This window comes from Manacus candei, unplaced genomic scaffold (genome assembly GCF_025592945.1).
Source record: "Manacus candei isolate 608988 ecotype Guabito, Panama unplaced genomic scaffold, ASM2559294v1 h1tg000085l, whole genome shotgun sequence".
NCBI lineage: Eukaryota > Metazoa > Chordata > Aves > Passeriformes > Pipridae > Manacus > Manacus candei.
This window is the reverse complement of record NW_026138133.1, coordinates 903,711-928,902: the sequence shown is the minus strand read 5'-3', so window position 1 is coordinate 928,902 and position 25,192 is coordinate 903,711. Positions and strand designations below refer to the sequence as shown.

The 25,192-nt window shown below is 32.9% G+C and overlaps 1 protein-coding gene and 1 long non-coding RNA gene across 5 annotated transcripts in view; one reads left to right on the top strand and one right to left on the bottom strand.

The window, feature by feature from the left end:
- CSMD3 (CUB and Sushi multiple domains 3) overlaps positions 1-25,192 on the bottom strand; it is a 619,378-nt gene that overhangs the window by 165,187 nt on the left and 428,999 nt on the right. For all 4 annotated transcript variants that reach the window (XM_051812144.1, XM_051812141.1, XM_051812142.1 and 1 more), the window contains 3 exons: positions 20,843-20,981; positions 18,514-18,701; positions 14,366-14,560 (listed from right to left, as the gene is read on the bottom strand). In XM_051812144.1, the coding sequence (XP_051668104.1) occupies positions 14,366-14,560; positions 18,514-18,701; positions 20,843-20,981 (522 nt within the window). The remainder of the gene's footprint in view (positions 1-14,365; positions 14,561-18,513; positions 18,702-20,842; positions 20,982-25,192) is intronic.
- LOC127482125 (uncharacterized) overlaps positions 1-25,192 on the top strand; it is a 244,313-nt gene that overhangs the window by 1,425 nt on the left and 217,696 nt on the right. The gene's annotated exons all lie outside the window — the stretch shown is intronic.

Genomic DNA, 25,192 nt, shown 5'->3' with positions numbered 1-25,192 from the left:
GGAGAAAATCAGGGAGGTCAAAAACTGTGTAGTGGAGAAACATAATTTGACACATTTTAAGAATTACATTTCAAGATGAAAGTACCTCTTAATTTTAAATAATTTTTGTTGTTATTTAATACATTTTATATAAATACATAAAATTCAATTAAACACAATATCAAATTATTTCTATGTAAATTTATTGAACTGTTCATCACCTTTTTTCTTTAAAACCATGAAAATCAGATCCAAAAGATTTTGTGTATTCAGTTTCTGTTTCTTGAAATCTTTTAAACAAAACTAAATGTTTTTCCAAAGGTATGAAAAGTAGATTTTATAAGGCTGAGTATGAGACACACTTTTAGATTCATGGGAAAATGCCTAACTTTAGAAAGAAAGTTTGCTCTCAATTTAATGATTAATGATTATTAAATTTCAATTATATTAATTTTTTCCTTAAGGAACTGTGGTGCATACAGTTTCAAAAACTTCTATATAGTTTTCTTAAGTACTGAAGTCATGCATTGCTCAAAAATAGTTAACTAAATTTACTCATTTTAACCAAGTGTAAGAAAAGTGTGAAATGAATTTTCTAACAGAAACTGAGATGTGAGAGAAGGTCAAAATGCTACATTTTGTTCTGCTTCAGAATGGGTTCATATCTGATAGTTTCTTCATAATATTGGCTGCTATTCAAATAACCAATATATCAATTTGCAAAAGTATTACTTCCTTATTTTTTTCCTATATTTTTCCAAACAAATGCAATTAACTGGAAATTAGACTTATTTCTCTTTCTGTCCAATCTCAGTTAATTCATGCCCATTTTAGACGGGCAGTAAAGTTCAGAACCATTAAAGCAAAACCCTGTGCTCCTATTTAAATTATTGAAGCTTTAGAGACAATATTAAATAAATTTGAAGAGTCAAGATTTCCAATTTTATAACCCAAAATCTAATTCTATATAATGACTCTGTTTTTAAATGTCAGGGTAGAGCTACACATCATGAATTATTTATTATCAAATCCTGTGGCATGGAGATGTCAAAATATTTCATAGTTAAGCATAATCAGATATCAAATAAATATGTTTATTATATTAATAACTTTTAAATAAAAATAAAAAATACTCAGATTCAAATTAGTCTTAAGTTATGTGACTTTTTAAATCCTTGTTTAACAGATGCACTAGCAAATTTTGAATCTAAAATAGCCGAATTGTAGACAATTGTTAATCTTAATTCCTCATTTTTCTACTAATAATTAAAAAAAAACCTTTGTGTAAGAACAATAATTCAACAGATAGCAGTAGATTAAACTAATTTCCAGTGTGGTATAGTCTTCTAGACTCTTAAGTGATGTTTAATGCATTAATATTTTTCTTCTTAATTTTTGAAGGAATTGTGTGCAGCTCATGAAGACTTTTTTCCATGTTCCTTGCCCCCAGAGCAAGGGATGGGATATGAGTTCTCTCTGTCTCAGTGTCTCAGGGCAAGCTGGAGGATGGTGAGGTGTCTCCACTCTTTCATGTTTCTCATTGCACCAGAGTTCTCTGGCTCAAGATGATAAAACCACTACACTGTGTGGTACATTTCCAGGACTCTGTCTCGCTTCTGAAGCACCCACTTAATAAGGTTGTGTACTTTCATTTATGTAATGTTTTATTTTGTCTTGGCCAATAAAATGGAGTTAAAGTAGCAGGCTCTGAGAATGGGGCCCATCAAATAAGAGAAAATGCTGTCTAACGTATTTCGTGCTAGAATAAATGTCTTTGCAGTGAAACAGTCTCTACTAGTAATAAATGGAGGTGGAATAGGTCTTTGCAGTCAGCCTGTGCCTCGGCACAGGTTCACTCCTTTGAAAGAGCACACCAGTGTTATAGCTTATACAGAAGAAAAAAAAATAGCTAAATAAAAGTTTAAACATGCTTTTCAAGTCAACTGTCTGCAGCAAAGCCTTGACATGATATTTAAGGAACTTCTGAAAGAAAATGAACAATCATTTTAAAACAATTTACCTGTCAACATAACAAATGAATAAAAAAGAATAGAAAATTGGCAGTCTTCTGAAGAAGACTGTTTCAGAGTCTTTCAAGTGTATTTAGATAGCAAGAGGAAAGAAGCATTATATGACAGACGTGTAGAAGTAAAAATAAATCAGGGATTAACAAACCTAACACGTTTTAGCTACAATACCAGAATTGAGACATTGATGCATCAGAAAGTATGAATCAAAAATGGAGGATCTGCAAGGATTTACAGATCTCCTTACAAGAAATTATCATCCCTTCCAATGAGAAACTTCCTCTTTTTCTTTTTTTGTTTTTTGGAGGCCATATAGCCTACATATTATTTATTTGTTCAGCTGTGCACTCTCCAAACCTAAATTAAATTTCATTACTTATTTGGTTTAAGAAAGAATCACTCCTACCATATGATGAAGAGCATAATAATGGCTTCTAAGTCATTTGACAGACAATGAAGTTAAGTTCTCACTGAGAATCTTTTTTGTTTCATAACCTTAGTGAATGAGGTCAATGAACAGTTATGAACACAAACACCAACTTAAAATATAAAATAAAATAATAACACAGAATTGGCATTTTAAATATTTAAACATTTTAAAAAAAAGTATGGAAATACCCACAGAACTCACTAATCTTATCTAGACTGCTTTTGCTACAGCTGGTGAAAGTGATCCTACATACAAAAGAAATACCATCTCTGTAAAAGCCAGTTACACTACTCTGACATTACTAGTAATGTCTTTACTTGGTTTTGAATCTGGAATATCAACATATATGAAGATGTTTCAAGCACAGTTTACAGTTTTATATAAGAAGAAGAATGGTCATTTTTATCAACATCCATCAAGCACAGAATTTCAGAGGCATTAAAATCTTGGGCTCTTACTTCTTGGGTGAGGTAAAGCTTCCTTTATGTGTAACTACTTTTTGATTACACTGTATCTCTTGTTAATTCTTGAAAGATTGATTATATTTAAAGCAAGGTTACAACACTGACATTTCTAATTTCTAATGGAATATATTCAGTGTGTTCCATGTGATAGATTTGCAATTAATTGTACTGGTTAGAAATTGTTTTAAAATAAGAAAGGAACTATTTCCCTTTGTGCCTTGAAAAATCCAATATTTTGTATTTTTGATTAGTTTAAGAAAAACAGTTATTAAAGATAATTTTATTTTTGTTCTGAATTTCAACAATACTTTTTAGTTGCATAACTGCAACAGCATTCTAAGTCCAGTTGCTTTCTAGATTGAAATGCAAGAAAATATGTTACCCACCTAATAGTTTGTGCACATTTTTAGTTAGTAACCTTTACTTCTGAACATACCTGGGACAAGTCTATGGCAGTTAAACTGTCCACAATTAAATATTTAATGACAATTATATTTGTTAATTCTCTTACAACCAAGTATTTAACTGATACACAAAAAAACCCCCAATAGGAATGATAGCAGCTATTTTTTGCTAAGATTTTTAATAGTCTCCGAATTATGTTAATTGAGGAACATCTCAATCCCTAGGGATGCCATAAGAGAAAAAACAAAGCAAGGTTACTGGCTTTTGTGTCTGGAAGACCTTCACATGTATTGTTGGGATTCTCTAGTGATCAGCAACACAGAGAATCTTATTTACTACATTTGAAATCACCGAGCTGAAGACAGCATAATGTACAGATCTATTTCTCAGTATCAAAAAGATAAATTTAAGGAACTTTTATTCAGCTGTTTAAAAGTATTCTTAATTGCATTTCTCAGGAATCTAATACTGTTTTATTTCCTTGTAATAAAGATTACACTTAAAATTTTCAATTTTATTTCTCCTTGAACTCTGAACACTGAGAAATAAACTCTCCTATATCTGAAGCCAAGAAACAAATGCCTTTCATGTTATATTTATTTGTTCTTTTGTTAACACTGACTCATCAGAGTATATCTCATGGGCAAGGATGCTCTGTGAGAAAAAAAAATCCTTAAATACAATCTTGATAGAATTTTACTGATCTGCAAAAGACTGGTCACAATGACTACGAGGTGATTGACCTTGCACTAGAGCATCTCTCTTACAAGGTCAGGCTGAGGGAGCTGGGACTGTTTGGAGAGGGGACCTCATCAATGTCTAGAGGTATCTGAAGGGAGGGTGTCAAGAGGATGGAGCCAGGCTCTTCTCAGTGGTGCCATGTAATAGGACAAGAGGCAACAGGCAGAAACTGATGCACAGGAAGTTCCCCTGAACAGGATGAACTTCTGGACTGTGCTGGTGACCATGCACCAGAACAGATTGCCCAGAGAGGTTGTGGAGTCGCCCTCACTGGAGATATTCCATAACCATCTGGACACAGTCCTGTGCCATGTGCTCTGCTTGACCAGGGAGGTTAGACCAGATAACCCATCTTGGTTCCTTCCAACCTTACTCATACTCTGATACCTCACAACCAAAATCTAATTGTCTATCATCACATGCCTATACGTAGGGTTTATACTTGTTTCTTCTTGAGTATTTAGTCTGCACTTAGCAAAAGTGAAATTTATGTATATTGTACTCTGTAAGTCACATAATATTGAGGATGAACCTTTGTACATTTGGCTCTAGATATGATTATACAATATAATTCTGCGATAGTGTGAACTTTATCTTCTAGATTTTATGTGAAGTTGTATTGGATAGCACAATTTCCAACAAAAGTATGTATGGGATCTTTGTGGTAACCTTCCTTTATTTTTTTTTTCTAGGCAATATAAAAATGTCATCACAAGAACAACTTTCAATTCTTACCTTGTAACCATGTATTATCCTAACACATTTTGTTACTTTTCCTTCAAAAGTTGACTTTTATTCATGGAACACTGCCAAACATCTTAAAAATTCAATGGTACAGTATCAACTCTTTATAATGTTGATTTCCCAGACTTCCTAAAAAATTTCACATTCTTCTTCAAAAGTTACATTGATTTTTCTTCTACATGTCGAACAATGCATCTCTTAGCTCTCCTAGCTCTATTTCTTTTTTTTTTTTTTTAAATCTCTACCAATTTTATAACTGGAAATTGGCCAATTGCTCATCGTGGAAGATTTTTGACAGGTTCATCACCTCACACTGCTTCTATAGAAAGGCTAACTTAACCTTAAGGTCTACATTTGTACTTCAAACACTTCATATAAATCTCTTTCAGAACTACACAGAAAAGACTGTCTCATCCTAGCAATCTGCTATTTTTCTGTTTATTGATTTTCTTTACTTTGACTCAGTTCCCTCAAGTCAAAGGAAAGCTTTTAATGCACAACCTCTCTGGTTACCTCAATGAGGTAATATAACAAAGATAACATATGATTTACTTTCCCTCCCCTACCCTCAATAACATTTTCCTTGAATGCATTTTTGCCTTTGATCTCCTATTGACACTTTAATAAGTTTCCCACTTTTCTAATCTCTAGAAAAGTTTATTACTGGTTAGATCAGGTTTTGAAGTTAATTCTCAAAATCCTGATGGCCACACTTTCTATACCTTTTTTCGAACATGATTCCTTTTCCTGAAATACATATCTTAATTTCTATTAGATTCCCTAACTGCGATGTTTCATCACCTGATTTGGTGGTTCACTTTGATTCTGATTGGTAATTCTCTATAATGGTGATTTTGCACGATTCCAGGTCACCAGTAAATACTTACCTTTTCGCTGTCGTCTTCAAGCCTATTTCAATGAGCTTTCTTATTTTGATATCTTTTCCCACACAAAGTAAAAAAAAAAAAAAAAAAGTTGCTCTTCCCTTCCTCCCAGGGTGTCCAATTTTAATGCATTATAGACAATTCAGATACGTTCTGAGTACACTATTGTCACATTTCCTCTCATTGAGAAAATCTGCTCTGCTTTAAGCCAGCTGCTTTGCTATTCATTAGATACTTTTATCTTATGCTGAAATAAAGGATGTTAACTGAATCACCAGTATTTGAACTGAAGATAGTTAAAACACCACTGTAATTAATGTTCTCTGGCCTTCCATTACTTAGTTTAATGTCTGAAAACATGTTTTATTAAAAATTCACCCACAAATCATCCAGTGTATTTCCTGGAATGCTACCTAAGTAAAGCTTTGAACTACCAGCTTAATCAGTAAGTGATTAACAAAGCAATAGAAATATATAAAATGTGCAGTTCAACAGGGAAGAAACTGGAATCTTTTAAATCTATAACAATGAAACAATTTCTGGAATACACAGATGTGTGTTGCATAGTGTTGTGATTTATTATTTTAACTTCCTAACACACAGCTACTCTTTAAGGTTTAAAAGAGAAATACATTATGAAAAGGATCCAGTGAATATCTCAAAATTAAGAGTAAAATTTTGTTGTAGAAGACACTGTTCCTTCACAAGACTGTAGCTTCAGAGATAAGCTGTAACACAAGCAGCTTCTGAGTCAAATCTCAAGAAATATGGGATCTAAAAGAGGCAGCTATCCTCTTTAAGCTTGTTTACCATTCCTATAGTATGTTGACTAAATGCTGTATCTCAGTCAAGAAGGAAAAGAAAATTTAACTAAAATTTAAAACAACGGAGTCTCTTAATTGCAGGTTTTCTTGTTCCTCAGAACCCTCCCCTAGTTCCCACTGTGACAGACAATGTGAAGATGACAAAACTTGTGCAAAGAATGAAATATACACATGTAACCAGCAGCATATCTCACCTAATAAATCTGCTTCAAGTTGATTACTGAAATCTTACTAGACAAAAGTGAGGACCTTCTGACTGCTGCCTGAAGTTAAGTTAGAAATATGCCTATTTGTCAGTTATAGCCAGTGCAGCTGATTGGATCAGTTTCTTTAATTCCAGTTATTAATTAATTGATTTACCATGATTACTAACTGATGCTACATAATCCTATCTGACTTCAGTGTCTTGCAGACTTTGGAAAATAAATATTTGCTTCTCTCTGTGAATAAATGGCAGTTATTTTTTTTTTCTTTCTAAGTGCAGAATACCCTGCAGTCAACTTGTCTGTTCTAAAGAAACTTCAAAGAAAAATATACACATATGTTGCTAACAGTATAATACAGAAACAAACATATATCTATGTAAACTAGTGCTAAAAAGTGGGTTTCTCTCCACCTCAAAATACACAATGAAAATTTTTTTTGAGGTAAAATAATGTTTTTTCAGTCTTTTACTTGAAAATTTACATATTCAAAGCAAAAAGAAATTGTCAGGTTTAAATATCCTAAATAAGAAAAAAAATCACATACATTATTCCATATTTTCATATGTGTTTTCTATGTACTTTTATTGCCAAATAAATTGGAAACTCTGTCAGTGAATTTACATATTTTGTCATTTACATGCTATTCACAAAAATATTAAAGTTGCCTGTTATATTTTTCTTGCTTCTTCATAATGTTTATTCAAACTAACAGTTGCATATAAGCAAACCTATTTAAAATTATGGCTTGGATAGACATGCTTGATTTCAAATCAATTTTTAACAGTTAAGAAAATTAAAAGATTAAAGATGAAAAAAATCAAATTTATATATCTTTAACTACTTCTTCTTTTTAACATTTCGTTCATTAAGCTATGCTTTTAAAAATTGGCTGCAGATTTAGTTCAACAGAAGATGAAGTGCCTGGTTTTATGATGCACTCTATTTAACTAATCCCTTAAATATGTTGGGAATTAGGATTCTCTGGCAGCTGATTTTAATGAGATCATTGTAATTAACAACTTTCTTCACTTCTTCTTTATTTACCATTATATTACATTATTACTTCTTAAAAGAAAGCTTGAAATAATTATACACAACATTTATTATTCAATGGACATTGTATTCAATGCCATATTATGAACTCCAAATGTATATGCAAAAGGTTAGACACTCAGAGAAATGATTTTTGTGAGTGTTTGTGCCCATTTTTAATGGGTTTTTGAACTTTTCTAGAATTATTAATATTTTTAGTTAATTCCAGTATCATTTTTAAACTTTGTCTGATATGAAGAAAATATCTTCAATAAAAGCTGAGATTTTAACTCAGTCACATTTTCAAAAAACAATGAGGTTTTCACCAAAGTACCAGCTACCTGCATATCCATGCAGAAAGACCTTATTTTTGTTTCCTATTCCCAAAACTATTTGCATACTTTATAATAACCGATCAGTCGCATGTCCTAGGAAAAATGAGATTATTATCTCCCAGAAGTATGTACTAGTAACTAAGTCTCAATTACTTCCAAATCCACTATGTGGAAGTTAGGTTTTCTCTCTCTGGCTTTTTACCTTGATAGTTCTCAGTGTACAATGGTTTCCTGTCCATGGAGGAGGAGTAATGAGTGTGGTCGTATTGAAAAGGGTCTGTAGGGCAAGGTTTGTAGGTTAAGGTACACCCAGATGTCTACTCTTTTACTTTCTCAGAAATCTCAGTGCTAAATTTTAACACGTACATCCCTCCAAAATGGAGTTTGTTGTATGTGGTATGTTCAGATATTTCACTAGATCTATTATTTCCTGTGTTGCTGTTCTAAGTCATACCCTGTTGAGCATGCAAGCAGGGTAAATACTGTTCACGGAGTCCAGATGCACATGGAAAAATACACCTTCTTAACAAGCTCTTTGAATCTCCTCTGGTGATCTTTTAAGAAGCCTGTCTCTCTATATTGACTATATTGCGAGGAAAACTTAGAATGGTAAAGCAATGGACATAATATTTATGAAAAATGACAGTGGAAGCTTGGGAAAAAATATTAAGCATTCAGAAGATATTCCAATCACAATAAAATAAAATCCTTTATAATTTCTTCAAAAGACCTTCAATTGCCTTTTCAAGTCTGGCTATTAATAACTAACTTTTCTGAGTATTTTGCATTTAAATAGCATTTTTCATATTCAAAATGCAATCCTAATTGATTTCAATTCTAATTCTAAGTACTCAGGTCATTGTCCACATGATTCTATAAAGCCAATGTGTTATTTTGGGCAAAAAGAAAATCATAAATGCATTGTAAGTAGCCAACATATGACAATTTTAAGTAAAGCCTGTTGCTGAAGTGGTTAAACTGATCATACTTGGGAACCATAAAACAAAGAAAACCAGAGTGCCTCCTTCCCAGTAACACAGCTTTATTTGCTGTAGGAATTCTCTGTGGTTTCTGCAATTGCCCTAATTCAAACTTCGAAATAGATTTAAATAGCAGCCTTTCATGTGGTGACTACAAACATAAGAAACTCTTATCATCAGTAGATCAAAAAACGAATTGATGTCCTCTCCTAACCACAGTAGTATGTAAGATCGCTGTTGAAGATGGTCCAAACACATCCTCAAAGGGCTATGAATTTTTTCCCCACTACTGGTTTTAGCGATTTTATTTATAAATATTTAAGAGAATTATTGAGTAGTTTTAAAGTAAAAGCATCAATTTTGTGTTTTTCTTTTATGGCGCAAATGTCATGAATTCTTCACCTGCTCAAAGATTTCCAAGCATTCAAGTACATGATAAAAGTGCATAATATGAGAAAAATAATAGCTATACCTTATATGAGTGATCATTTAAGAAAGGTTTCTGAAGTAGATAGTGAAGAAATCTAGTCAGAAGAGTGGCTCACACTGAAAATCCAAGAGCAGGTGGCACAACTTGTTCACATGACCATGGTAATTAATGATTTTCAGTCTGCAATATCATTTAGCTAGTCATAATTCAAATATGAAATTAGTAAGGATTAATTTCTTTTAAACAAAAGTGTTATCAAGAGGAGGTAAATGGTTGACTACAGTCGCAGCATCACCTCTGCCACCTCTTAAGTGCGTCTTAATGGCTTCATATCTTTACTACCTTAATGGAATGCTAACTGAAGTTGGTCTTATCACGTCTCTCAATGCCTTTGTTCCCCTCTTTATACCACCATTTAAACTCATGCAATCCTCAGAGTTTCCATCTGAGGGCCTTTCCTAACATGAGAAAGATAAACATTGGATTTCAGAGAATTACTTTCAGATTTTGCAAGAATTCTTTAGTGATTATAAGCCATCCTGGCTTTGTATCTTCACTATATCTCTGCTTCTTTTCTACTATCTCACTGAATCCTCTGCCACCTCCAAAGTATGAAGGTAATGTGTTTACTGCGGACTCAATTCTCTGCCACAGGTACATTATTTTAAAAAAATTAATATCATTGAGGAACAAGCCTCTTACAGAGAACTGCAAAGGCACATATCAGCCTGGTATGTTAAATTCATAAAATAATTAAAAGTAGTTAATATAAGTGGATTTTTTAGCAAAAACACTCCCCTAATTAATAAGCAGCAACCCAAAATACAGTTACTACTATCCACCTACAGTATCCCTGTAATAATGTCTGATTATGATCTCAGTTACACTTTAGATATTAATTCGACCTGTTCTGTCTCTTCAAAACAAGCAATATTGTCCAGAAACATATTTTGTTTGGTTGCTTTTTTAAAAATTATGAAAATGTTGAATGCCATATATGGAAGTTAATGAATGTTGGGCTTCTAATAACTATTTTGTGCCCTTCAAAATTTTCTTTTTCATTGCTTATGTATGATAGTTGAGGATTTGGGAATATATTCAAAAATTCTATATTTTTACTCCAAAAATGCAGAATGGGACAGAAAAATTTACTGAAGATTCCAAATACTTTGATTAAAATTTCTACATTCTAATGTAAAGTTTGACTTTAGTTTGAAGTTTGACTATGATTTATCATGTAAAACACCTGGCCGACTAGAGTCATGGTTTCAAAAGACCATACCAGTATGCAGTAACCACATTAGGATCACACCTTCATTCTGTAAAAAATACATAAATATGTGACCTCTGATTAAGTAATCAATATTGAATAATTGATGAAAAATTTGTCAACATTTACTATATTACAAAATAATAAACACTAAGATTAAGCTTAGTTTAAGTTTTCATATATAAACCTGCTTTGAACTATGTCAAATAAGTGTAACAACTTAATACAGATGGAAACAACTGAATGAATATTCTGAATATTGGATATTGTTAGATATATCTTACAGATGGAGTTATTTTGAAACCTGGATTCAAATATTTCTAAGGATTAAACAACATGCTGTAATGAAGTGTAGTAATATTTTTTTAGTGATCGATAAAGGATTTCTTCTGGTAGGAACAATGTTTTCACACTCAGTCATAAATATTATTTCCCATTAGAGAGCTTTTTGCTACTTTGTAAATAATTGTTCTTTGCTACCAAAAATTTAAAATTACCTATAGTAGGTGTAGCTAAGAGAAATCATTAATCATTGTGCCTATGATACTAATATTTCATCTGCATATGTTAATTACATCCTGTTCTTGATATCCACCATGAAATACCAAATAGCTTAGCATATTAGCCTGGATAATCTTTGCATATGTTCATAAAAGAATGAAGCCAATGATTTGGTTCACTTCCCACACTTATTAGAGAGGCTCAAGGTCATTTAAAAAAAATTATTTCAAACAAATGTAAGTCACACCTAATGCACATAGGACTAGGTCATAAAAAATATTAGGGAATAAAGGTAGAACATAAAAAATTATTCAGCTTTTATATAACTACAAAATCATCAGCTTTTGTCTTTTAGGGTCTATAGACACTCATATATATTCTATTTTTGCACATTTCAGGAGAGCAAGTTTTGATGGACTAAGCCGTTCATCAGCCAGTTTATAATGAAGCCTGGCCAGACACAGAACATCAGTGTTCCTCAACAAAGATTTCCTATGGGGCTTGATGTACTAGCCATTTTCAGAGAATACTTAAAGTCATCCCAAATGGTTGTCCTCCCAAACTAATAGAGTCATGGCCTTCATTTTATTTTTGATAGTCTGAATGAAGGATGTATATTTGACTATATTTTATCTAAAAGACTAGACTTCTGAACTAGTAGGACCCTTAACTCCTTTCTCTATGTGGGCCAAACTCATCTCTTGGGAGTATGTTAAGTAACACCAAGTTATTCAGAAGGTGTATGAAGATGGTACTCTATCCTCCTTTATTGAGATTCTACAACTCAGTGAAAATATCCACATTATTGCAACAAGACTTTTTACTTGATAGAGTCTGACTATGGACCCTCAGAGTATCTGTGTTATTTATCTAATATTTTTCTTCGTGGAATTTATCAAGTTCTCTTATATCAAGTTCCATTCCCATAGAATAGGAAAAGCTTTTATATGTGTTTTGATTTATACTCTTTTCAAGACCAATTGTATATGTTGTAAAGCATGTCCCTTGAGCTGAGTGAGCCACCTGGAATGTTGAAGGCTTTCCCTTCCTCTCCTCTGACCTACTTAGCTCCAACTATGAGCAAAATCAGAATACTCATTCATAATATTTCTCTTTTAAATATTCTCAGATGCCTCACTTTTCCGATAAATCTGTAAGTTTAAATACGGTTCAAAAGAATTTGAAAAAGAACCCAGATTCTAAACTGATATTAAAAATGTAAAGATGTAGGGAACATGATAAGTAATTTAAGAAAAAAATTATTTTTGCTCCATACCTAAAACATCAGATCAAAATGTTACAGCTATAAAGGTCCCATTTTTTTTAATAAATAATAAATACATAAACCCCCCATATATGCTGAGGTGATATTTTATACTATGTTTCTTTATAACACTATTAGTTTCAAAGGAGTTTAAAAAATACAATGGGCAGAATAGAGGAATCTGTTTTCTACTAGGCAAATTCTACTGTATAAGTGAAAATTACAAAGCTCATGCCTGGGGTTTGGTGGTTTTTCGGGGTTTGTTTGTTTGTCGGGGTTTTTTGGGGGTGTTTTTTTTCTGGGGGGGCCTATTCTGTGACATCATATCTTAAAGTAGTATGGGGTTTGCCATCTTTTAAATAAGGCCTTTTTTGCAGAGGAAAGAAAATGGTCCAGTTAGAATCGGTGACAGACATATCCACTACTTCTTTTATGATAAGATTTTTTTTTTCTCTTTTAATTGCAATGGCAGTCCTTCCAAGCAAAATATTTTCCTTTAGTGAATGTTAAAATAGATAACACTGGAAGATTGCTAAGTAGATTATAAGTGACAATAAGAGATACAATTATTGCATTGATAAAGAAATTCTTTATCTTTCATTACCTACGAAAAAGAACTTCCAGAAAAAGGGAAACTTTCCCCTCTTATACACAACCACCTTCCTCACCAACTCTTCTCTAGGAAACAACTTTCACATCTCATTTTAAATTGAGGAAAAAACTTTTGACTTCCATTGTACACAGTCCACACTTCCAAACATTTACGAGGCCCAGTTTTCCAATTTGATGCCACTGAATTTTGGAATTCAGTACTATGGTGGTTTTGGTGGACAAGGAAAATATTAAACTTCTTCAAATGCTTATAATAATGGTTATTCTTTAGATTGGAGAATTTATATTTTTTTTCTGCTTTGCTTGTACTCCACCATACAATTTGTGATAGAAATTTAAGATACACAGTGCACTCTATTTAAAATATATACTTATTCAAATTGGAAATGGATTCAATAGGGTTTTTTGTCTTCAAATTATGAAAAGAAATTGAAAATAACATGATAATTGAATTTTATTCTAACTTATGAAGCAAAAGTTAATTTTGTAATTTGGTATTTTTCTGATATTAAAATCTGCATACATGGGAGAGGTTTTGTGTTTAATCTTACAGGATATGTGACTTCACAAAGTGAAAAGTCTAAAGTGGCTATCAATTTCTGTTAAGAAATCAGTAAAATAAAAATTTAATCTTTTCTTAGAGTTTAAATTTGAAAATACTGATCCTTGAGATGGGTAATCTAACTGAAGTCAGATTTTTGGAATGAGTGGAGTTCTTCATATCGATAAAAGTTTGAATAATTGGATCTTTCATGCATTTCAAGGCTTAATTTTTCTACAGCTCATACGTCCAACAACTTAATGACGTAATGTTGTATATACAAAATATTTCATCTATGTGGTTTCAAAGCTAGTAATAACAAAAAAGAAACCAACATATATTATGACATCCAAAGTATATTAAATGCTGTATTTAAATACATATATATGGTATATATCTCTATACTCTGCTGTTAATTATTTCAAGAATATCTATCAGCATATAGAATGACATTACTACTAACCTTCTATTCCCAATAATAACACATAGCACTACTTATCCAATGTTAATAGAAACTTGAATCAATAGTTCTCCTATTATTACACATATATTTTATTACATATGTTGCTGAAAATGGCTTTTTCCTGAAAAAGAATATTATTAAAATGTTCTTCCAATTTTTCACCTGTTTTTTCCATATGACTAAAAAAACAGTAACAACAACAGCAACCACAATAAATTAAAAACTGTTCTTACCATGACAACTGGGCAGGGCTCTGTTCCATCCAGGTCTTCCATCATCTCCCATGATACATGTTAGTGTAGAATATCCCTGAAGAACATAACCTGCATCACAGTAATATGTGACAGTGGAACCCAGTTTATAATCCATTCCAAGTCTTGTTCCATTCATTATATTTCCAGGATCAAAGCAAGACTCACGAAGCTTTGCTACAGAGGAAACAAATGTAAAGATAATTCCTTCTTTGTAAAGCCTTTACAAATTACTATGTAATGACCAAAACTAAGTCTTCTGTATTTTTTCCAGATAATTTCCATAGTGCTCCATTACAGAACTAAGTTTTTATCAGAAAATTCATTGTGACCAATGACGTAGGTATGTAGTTAGATGAAGGTAGATCCATGGATACTCTTCCAGTAGATAAGACACATCCTAGTTTTAAAATCCGTGGTGGGAAAACTTGTAAATGGAGAAAATTAATATGAGTAGTTTGTCATAAAGTAGGAAGTATGCAAACAAGAATTTCTTCAAAATTAATAAACTCTAAATGAATATCTATTTACATATGATATAATGGTATATTTTCATATAGCTTTTTTCCCTCACTGGAGGACAAAGTACAAAAATACTCCTTAAATTTTTCTAACTTTTTAATTTTTTATAGATATTTCTTTCAAAATATTGAAATAAATTCAAACATATGCACATACTTTTATATTTGTTTCCCTCTTATTTCTATAACAGGAATGTGCAATAGAAAAATGCACAAAAATAAACACTTGGCACTTCTAATTAACAACATTATTATGCAGAAGATGAGAAAAGTTAAACATGTTGGAAAAAAAATGCAATTTCCATTAAGGAAAAAAACCAGGAAATATATTAGACAGAAGCTATAATGAAGCAGATGATTTTGTGCTATGCAGGATAGAGTCTGGAGTAATACATTTTATCAAGCAGAAGACAGATATTTCAGATTTTCTTTAATACTTAAGTGTGTTGTGGAGAAGATCAATGGGGAACACTTCTTCATTTTCCGCAAGATCAGTGCCAGCTTTCTAATACATCAAAAGAAGTGTTTATTTACCAGGCATATTTGCACCGCGGAACTTTCTGCTAAAGGTAAGTATCGTTAACAAATGATTATATGAGCCTTGAAATTCCTGAAAGGCTTTTTAAGAGCTTCAAATAAAGACACTTTACCTGATTCTGGCAGTACTTAAACTGAAGTTTCTGAAAAATTATAGATAAATTATTATTTATTTGACTTTTATATAGTTTGGTCACATATAAGCTATTGGTCACTACTAGAGCCAAGCTAATGTACTAAGTAGATCCCTTAAGGCCATTTTTATGTTCTACTGTTTCTGAGAGGAGAGAAATAATTACATTGCATTTACATTTGAAGATGGAAAAACTGAATAATTCTTTCGAAATTTCAACTTAACACCTTCCAAAAGAACTTGAAGATCTCCTAATGTGGTTAACAATTTATTAAGATTTACATATATAATCTACAGAGCATGCTTTTGATATGAAAAACAATCCAATAAAAATTAATAGTTATATCACATGATTAATCATTAAGATCAGGTATTAGATATTCACATTGATTCATTTAACTAGTTGTAGTGTGGTGTCTAAAACTTTTTTTACATTCATTCAAAATTTTGGATGGACAATGAAAAGTTAAAAGAGGCAATCTACTAGAAAGTCTGTAAAGATATCACACAGATATGAATAATTATTATGTAAGCCAACCACACCTTCACTTGCAGGTCTTAGGGGAAATTGAAAATTCTTTCAAGTCCAAATTATCAAATTTAGGAAAAAAAAAAAAGAAAGAAAAGAAAGGGGGAAAAAAGGATAATTTAATTTAAGATTATAACTAGTATTTTTACAATATCAATAAAATATTATTTTTCCTTCTTGTTGAACTAATATTGACATATCTGTATTGATTCACAACTGATATTGTGAGATCATCATTCTTGAATTTATGATTCCAAAAAATAATTCCAAATATTTCGTAATTCTTGAAAATTCTTGGATAAAGTATATACTAGTACTACATGAAAAGATAAAGAGAGAAAAAAATAATTTATTATGCCTGGTGCATAAATCAAAATTTGAGGAAAGACATGATTTGTCACAGCACAAATTATCTCTAGGGAAAAGTTACAGCCCTGTAATTTTCTTTTCCCCAAAATTATAGTTGTGACAGACTCTTGAAGTTGCTGACTAAACAGTTACAATGTCACTATTGAAATACAGTTTCTTAATAACCATTCTGAAAAATAAAGCCTGAAATACTTAGCACCTTAAAATTACTTTTGTGAATCTGAAGCAGTTGCTAAGTGAACTTGTAAAAAAAAGTCATTAGACTATGCTACAGTATGAGAAAAATTATGTCAAATGGTGGCAAAAGGATTCGTCAGGTCTGGCTGAGAACCAGTGACGAAAAGAGAAAATAAGATTGTATTAGCAAATTTGTAAGTGCTGCCAGGAAAAAGGAATAAAAATCTTTCACCATCAACATCATGTTGACCTGCAGCCAACTCAACCTTTCAAACTCCATGTTGAGCACCAAAAAGGTCTGTTGTGGTTTAACTCCAGCTGGCAACTAATCACCACACTACTGCTTGGTCACTCCTGACGGTGGGATAGGGAAGAGAATCAGAAAGGTAAAACTGAAATAAATTGTGGATGAAATAAGAATAATGAAATAAGTTAAATAGTTGAAATAAATTCTAATAGTAATATTAGAAATAATAATAGAAATAATAATAAATTTAAATTAAAATGAAAATGAAAAAAAAAAAAAAAAAAGAGAGGGAGAAATAAAACCCCAGAAAAACAAGTTATGTTAATGAAAAACAATTACTCACCACCAACCAACCTATGTCCAGCTGGTTACTAAACAACATCCCTTTTAGATTTCCCTTTAGTTTGCATGTTGAGCATGAGACAACACCATATCATATGGAATATCCCTTTTAACTTTTAAGGACTAGCTCATACTGTGTAAATTTCCTTTACATCAGTAGAATTTCATGACTTTAGGAAAGTATAAGGAAACTTCATGGGTTTGCCAAGGCAGCAGATACATAAGTCTTTCCCTTCCTTATTAATTGCTATCAGAATAAATGGAGAAGAAAATAAGACCAAGGAGGTCTATACCAGCAACATTCATATTTTCCCTCTGGTTGTCTCTACAGATTATTAAATATTTTCGTATTTAGTTAATAGCAAATATTTCTGTTCCTCGAGTCATGTAGAGGCAGTTATGAAAGTTACTATTGGTTATATATTTTCAAGTCTGTATTTTCCTTTTTACTGTGTTTTGACCTTGGACAGATTTTTCTGAGACAGGCAGACAGCTCTACTATGGTCTATTATACAAAGATTTGGCCAAAATATTTTTTCATTTCCAATAGAAATGACACCTAGATTCTAGCACATCATTTCATCTTGCAGGACCCTAAATGCACATAAGTCAACATGGCCTACTATATCAAATAAAAATAAATTTTAAATTCTGGATAAAACACATATATATGCTGTTAAGTTTTGCCACTGCATCATTATTTTTGAAACCTGTAAACTACTGTCTCATTTTTGTTCATAGAATCATAGACTCATAGAATGGTTTTGGTTGGAAAGGACCTTAAAGATCATCTAGTTCCATTACCCCATGCCATGGGCAGCGAACCTTCTGCTAGACCAGGCTACTTAGAACACCCATCCAGTCTGGTCTTGAACACCTTCAGGGATGGGGAGCCCGCAGCCTCTCTGGGAAACCTGTCCCAGTGCCTCACTGCCCTCACAGTAAAGAATTTCTGCCTAATATCTAAACTAAACCTACCCTCCTTCAGGTTAAGGCCATTCTACCTTGTCCTATCACTAAAAGGGCCTTCTCAGCCTTCTTGTAAGCCCCCTTTACATACTGGAAGGAATCATGCAATCAACATTATCATGTGTCAGGTATATGAAATCATATTAGAAGCTTTATCTTAAGTTAGTATAACATTATACACATTATCATACTCTTAGGCAAAACAAAAACATTACCAGGTAGAAAACTACAAGAAATCCCAACAGATTAAAATTTGCACTCATGCATTGAACTTTTCAAATAGATAAGAAAAATAATTTTACTTACCTTTGTACTCTAGATGGAATCCAGTAAAACTAACAGATCCATCACTCCGAAAAGCCAGATGCATAGTATTTGAACTGCTTTCTATCCTCTCTGGCAGCTTACTATCTTGAAAGCTCCCAATTAGTGGGCTATTACTGTCTGGCCCATCATAGATATAGAGAAAGTCATAATTTGGTTCTATACTGAAGCTGGAGAACAAAAAAAAAAAAAAAAAAAAAGAGAGAAATGTTAGATAGAATATGCTTTGCTTAAGATTTTCACTCTTATTAGTTTAAATTTGAAGTTTACTATCACTGTTTTCATAAAAGGAAAACAAAGTCTCCACTGTCAGAAAAAAAGGTTTGTAGAAGTGTTTTAGTAGAAAACAAAGAAATGCCAAAGAAATACCATATTTTTTTTTCTCTCTTTAGAATTGATTGTTTGCTGCTAACCAGAAAAAACACCCCACAACCCAAACCTTTTTAAATAGAAAAAAAATTAATAGCATATTTCTAAAGCTTTGGAAAAAAACCCAATGTAGATCCATTGGAACTCTTTGCAGAAATGCTTTAGGATATAATGCAGTCAGCTACAGAGTAGAGAATACACAGCTTCTAATCAGACTGAAACAGTTTCAAACAGCCAGGGGATGATCTTCCCTTAACTCTGAGAGCAGAAAGCATTTTGCCTATAATCGGTTTAAATAAAAAGATGTAGTATTAAAACTTCATGTTTTCTTTTGAAAGAAATTATGGTTAGTTAGCTAACTTAATTAGTTAAGTTTGAATTTAATTTTAAGTTAAGGGTGAGAGTTAACCAATTTTACTTATAAGATTGTCCCTGTATAAAAAAAATGTTTTTTAAAAAAGATACTTAGTGAAAGAATGAAAATCCAAACTATGTTGTCTCTAGTTGAAAGTAGCCCCTGCTGAATTAAATGTAGGCATTGAAGACCTCATAGAGCTCCTTTTTCAATATTTGGGTTATTTAAAAAATATTTCCTTACAAAAGAAATGCAAAAGTTAACACTTTTGATTGTTAAAGTGCCATAGTTTGTCTTGAGTTTAAAAGGATTAGCTAGAGTAAGTTCCACTCAAAAGCCTATTTAACATCACTTAGTAGAGTGTTCAAAGTTTCTCAGTCTGAAATTGTCTGTGTGTCATAAATGAAGCAATTCTCAGTAAGGATGCACTCTTCTTTGACCAAGACTAAGTTTCTAAGCTTCTGTCAAAAACCATAGCAATTGACCAGATTTTAAGATATTTTAATGTAGTAATATTTGAGATTTATAAACTGTTCATATACTTAGTCATATTGTAAAATATTATTTTTATTCTAAAATGGTGGTTCTCTTATATCTAAATGTACAATATAAAGAGCAGAATATTCTTAAATATCTTAAGCTCACAATATTTAACCAAATAAAACAACATGTGCTACTGTACAATAGAAAGTTCCTTAGCAACTTATATTCTGAAATCACCAACAAAATTAAATAATAAATTATGTAAATATAATTGAACAGTTATTTCCCTAGAATGAATTCACTAAAACACATACTATATCACTGAGCACCAAGAACAGAAAACTGTATGACCTACCTCACTAAAGGTAGCATTAGCACTGATCAGAATAATAAAGACACTATTATAGAACATCCAGTATAAAAAGAACTTAAATTTGATGGGACATCACAAGTACCATTTTTACTTTTTCTGTGACATATTCCCCAGTTGGAATGTATAGTTTTCATACATAATAGATATATTAATTTGCATCCTGTGTTACATACAATGCATACAACAAAAGTTCCTCTGTGGAACTATGAAGGTCAATTTAATCTTGCATTGTAATTAAAGAAAATTCTAGAAAAATTTCATCTAATAACCAGAACATCAGGAAGTATCTTGTTGAAGGATCCTGAAATGATATGGACTAATAAAACTAAATTTAAAGACAACTTTTGAAATTTTGCCTATATAGCTGGTGCCTCAAACAAAATATGGTGAATCAATAAGTTTCACCATTAAAGACCATCCTGGATTGCAGATAGTTCAGTGAGTTACTCCATCCATTCTGCCTTCTCAGGAATTGAATCTTATAAATTGAGCACCATCCACCTCAACATTAGCTAGTGCAAACAGAGTACTTTTAAGTAAACAGGAGCAATGAGTTCCCAAGCTCCATTGGTCTGTGTATTGAGTACTTTTATGTATTTGTTGTGACTGTTAACAAAGATAACAATTACTAATTAGTTTGATAGTCATATTAAGTATACATACACCCTGAACAACACCAATAATAAAGTTATAAACATGACTTTAAAAATTATGAGTAAGTAGCAGTTTACCTGATAAATGCTAATGATATAACATAATCATTATTTACAGTGATAGTCCAGTCACAATCTCTGCTGTGGGGATAAGGATGAGGGAAGTTTGGTGAAAGTATAAAACCTGATGAGCCAGTCAGGTTTCCTCCACAGGGAGCTGTGAATAAAAATAGATTGAATTTGAGAAAAGAAGGTAAGAAATAAAGAAGCAAGTAACAGCAATCTGTTCACTGACATTTAATGTCCTCCAAAAGTTAAACAAAAAACAACTGAAGGATTTACAAAGCTTTAATAGAAACAAAAAAAACCCCCATATATTCACAGTTAGCTTTAGACCAATTGTAATACTACTAAGTGAAACACTTGTTTTTGAACTCTGTGTCACTTTATTTGCTTGTATAATATTTTGTCAAGGCTTTTCTGAATATACTGTGAACTTGAAAAATGCTCTGGCTACAGACTTCAAAAACTTGACTGGATAAGGTTTCCACTTTCTACTTATTAAAGGCTATGAAATATGATCTACTTACATTGATAATATAATTACCTGCCTTCTCACCAGACAACACTCACTATTAATTCAGATTCAGATGGATATAATATAAATTAAAAGAAAAAATTAAAATAATTGCAGTCTTCAAACTCAGAGATAGATAAAATAGCTTTCAAGCACAATCAGATTAAAACAACCACATTTGTCTATGTGATTTTGAGGTTCCTAAAAGTTGTGGGGTTTCAGTCCAGAAATATAAATAGTAAAAAGAATGAAAGTATAAATAAATCTTGTTCTTCAGCATTCCTTATGGAAGACTTCATGTCTCAACAAGAGAATGAGCATGTTTTCTAAAGATTTTTTTGAAAGAAATTCTTAAAATTTTATTCAAAAAATTCTAGATAAGATTTATAAAGACTTATCATTTTGCAAACTTTAATTCTACTAAGTGATCACCTGCAGCTCCCAGGTAAGTAATTGATCACTCAGGTTTTCTGTAACAGAGATTCTGTAACTGTTAGCTCTAAGGTTATTTACAGCATTTATAGAATCATATAGATCGAGTCCAACTGTAAACCTAACACTGCCAAGTTCACCACCAAACCATGTCCCTAAGTGACACATCTACACATCTTTTAAATACTTCCAGGGATGAGGACTCAACCACTCCCCTTGTCAGCCTGTTCCAATGGTTGGTAACCCTTTTGGTGAAGAAATTTTTCCTACTACCCATCTAAACCTCCCCTGGTGCAACTTGAAGCCATTTCCTCTCATCTGGTCATTTGTTACTTGAGAGAAGAAATGAACACCCACCTCACTACAACCACCTTTCAGGGAGTTGTAGAGAGCAAGAAGGTTTTCCCTGAGCTTTCCTTTCTCTAGGCTACACAACCTCAACTTCCTCAGCTGATCTTCATGAGGCTTGACCCTTCACCAGCTTTGCTACCCTTCTCTGGATTCACTCCAGCACCTCAATGTCTTTCTTGCAGTGAGGGCCCCATAACTGAACACAGGATTCAAGATGCAACCTCACCAGTGCCTGGTGCAGGTGGACAGTCACTGCCCTCACACTGCTGGCCACACCATTTCTGATATAAACCAGGATGCCATTGGCCTTCTTGGCCACTTGGGAACACTGCAGGCTCATGTTCAGTTGGCTGTCGACCAATGCCCCCAGGTCCTTTTCCACCTGGCAGCTTTCCAGCCTATCTTCCCCCAGCCTGTAGCAATGCATGGGATTGTTGAGACAAGACTGCAGGATCCAGCACTTCATCTTATTGAATCTCATACCATTGGCATGGCCCATTGATCCAGCCTATCCAGACCCCTCCGCAGTGTGTTCCTACCCTCCAAGAGATCAACACTCCTGCACAACTTAGTGTCGTCTGTGAACTAACTGAAGGTGTGCTCGATCCCCTCTTCCAGATCATCAATAAAGATGTTAAACAGGACTGGCCCCAGTACTGAGTCCTGAGAAACAACTCTAGTGACTATCAACCAACTGTATGTAAATCCATTCACCGTGTCTCTGGGCCCAGCCATCCAGCCAGTAGTTTACCCAGTGAAGAGTTCACCTGTCCAACCCATGAACAGTCAGTTTCTCCATGAGAATGCTGTAGGAAATGGTATCAAAATCTTTACTATACTCCGGGTAGTCAACATTCCCTGAGCAAGGTCCTTGTCATACAAGGAGGTCATGTTAGTCTTTCAGGACCTGGCTTTAATAAACCAATGCTGTCTGGGTCTGATCCCCTGGTTGTCCTGTATGTGCTGCGTGACGGCGCTCAAGATGATGTGTACAGAACAAGATGATATGTACAGGTATTATTCAGCCTAGTGGGAAATACACACAATATTTCCTTACGTCATGAGAAATACTGCCTTCAGTTCTGGGGCCCCCAGCACAAGAAAGACATTGACCTGCCAGAGCAAGTCCAGAGAAGGGATGATCAGAGGGCTGGAATACCTCACCTATGAAGACAGGTTGAGACAGATAGAATTGTTGTGCCTGGAGAAGAGAAGGCTCCAGGAAACTTTACAGCAGGTTTCCAGTGCCTAAAGGGGGCCTACAAGAGAGATGGACAGAGACTTTTGACAAGGTGATTAAGTGACAGGACAAGGGAGAAGGGTTTTAAATTGAAAGGTAAATTTAGGAAGAGATTCTTTACTATGAGGGTGGTGAAATATTGGAACACATTGTCTGGAGAAGTTGTGGATGCCCCATTCCTGGAAGTGTTCAAGGTCAAGCTGGATGGGGCTTTGAGCAATATGGTCTAATGGAAAGTGTCTCTGCCTATGGTAGGAGGGTGGGAACTAGATGGTCCATCCAAACCATGCTATGATTCTATAAATTAAATCACAAGTCATTTATGAATTCAAGTACTGCAAGTAGAACACTTTAGTAGATTAATGCATCCACAGTTGCAGTCCATATGAGTGTAATCTTTCTACATTTTACATATTTTTCAATATTAAAAGGGAGTAATGAATAGTGAAACTAACTCAAAACAAACAAAAAAAATAGAATATTCATTTACATTTTTTTATTAAAAGTCATATGAATTCCAAACCCATCATTTTGTGTAAAAACAGTTAGAAGCTGAAACAACTCCTTGCTCGAGGAACACAAAAATATCATGAATCAATAGTACCAGTAAATGCATAAAATACATCTTCCAGGCCTAGTACAATTTGTTTTGTTTTCCTTAATAGCTGCCAAATACAATTTTTATCACAATAAATGAACAGATATTTTCAGTTGCTGGAGAAAATTTCATTAGCTACAAGGTAACAGACTGGAGAAGTTTCACTTAGTATGAAACATTTACTGAGTTTTACAAGAAGGATAATGATTGCAATTTCTCTGTCTTCAAAAAATTAAAATTGGTATTGTTTAGGAACATCTGTCATTTAATATTCTTTTGTCACAATTCTGAAATAAGTAAAATGAAATTATTACAAAACAATATGCATCCTTTAACTGTAAAAGAGGTCCCTGCAACCTTCTCTCTCATTGAAGAAAAAGTTCATGCAAAAGAGGAGCTGTGAGGTTGTATGGAATGTAAAAGCTGCTCATCAGCTGCAACTACTGTTCTTCAGTATAACCCTTTAGACTCCTTCCCTTCAAGTACTTTAATAGTTCTGGTTGAACTATCTGCATATCTCAGGAATGAAAATTTAAAGAGTACCAAAGAGGATATTTAGGTCATTCACTGTAATCAAGTTTCACTGAAATGACCACTAAAGTGTATGATTCTGATGATATTTTTGAGGTATCTTGAACGGACATATGATGATATAAAGAAGGTAAACTGCTATGTCATTGTTTCACACTATTTTCTGCCAATGTCTGCATTCTTGGTACTTTCTTTGATGTCTTGATTTAGTTTAGTTATCTGTTAGTTCATTGATAGAATATTTTCATATTAGTAACTTCTTTTTTATGTACTTATTCTTTCTTTACACACATTAGCAGTTACATTTTCTGTTTACAGTGAGACTGATTCTTTCATTTAAACTGTCCCAAGGTCTACTTGATAGTCAGAAAGTCTCTCCAGGGAGTAAACGAACTTAGACAGCCAAAATGTATTTTATTTCAAGTTGTGCCATTAACAGTAGTAAAAAAAATCCAACCAAACAAAAAAACCCCATCTTCAATTTTATAGAATATCTCTCAGATAGAATTTTCTTTAGATACATCAATTTCAAGTTATTTTAATTTTTAGTTCATTAGATACTAAGTTGATAATGTTAACACCATCTAATGAAAAATATTATTACATGATGCTTCTTTTTCCACTTTACCATCTTCTCTAAAGTTCTTCATAGACATTCTCTTTCTCTGTGTGCTTTAATTAAATTTTCATGTGCTTCAG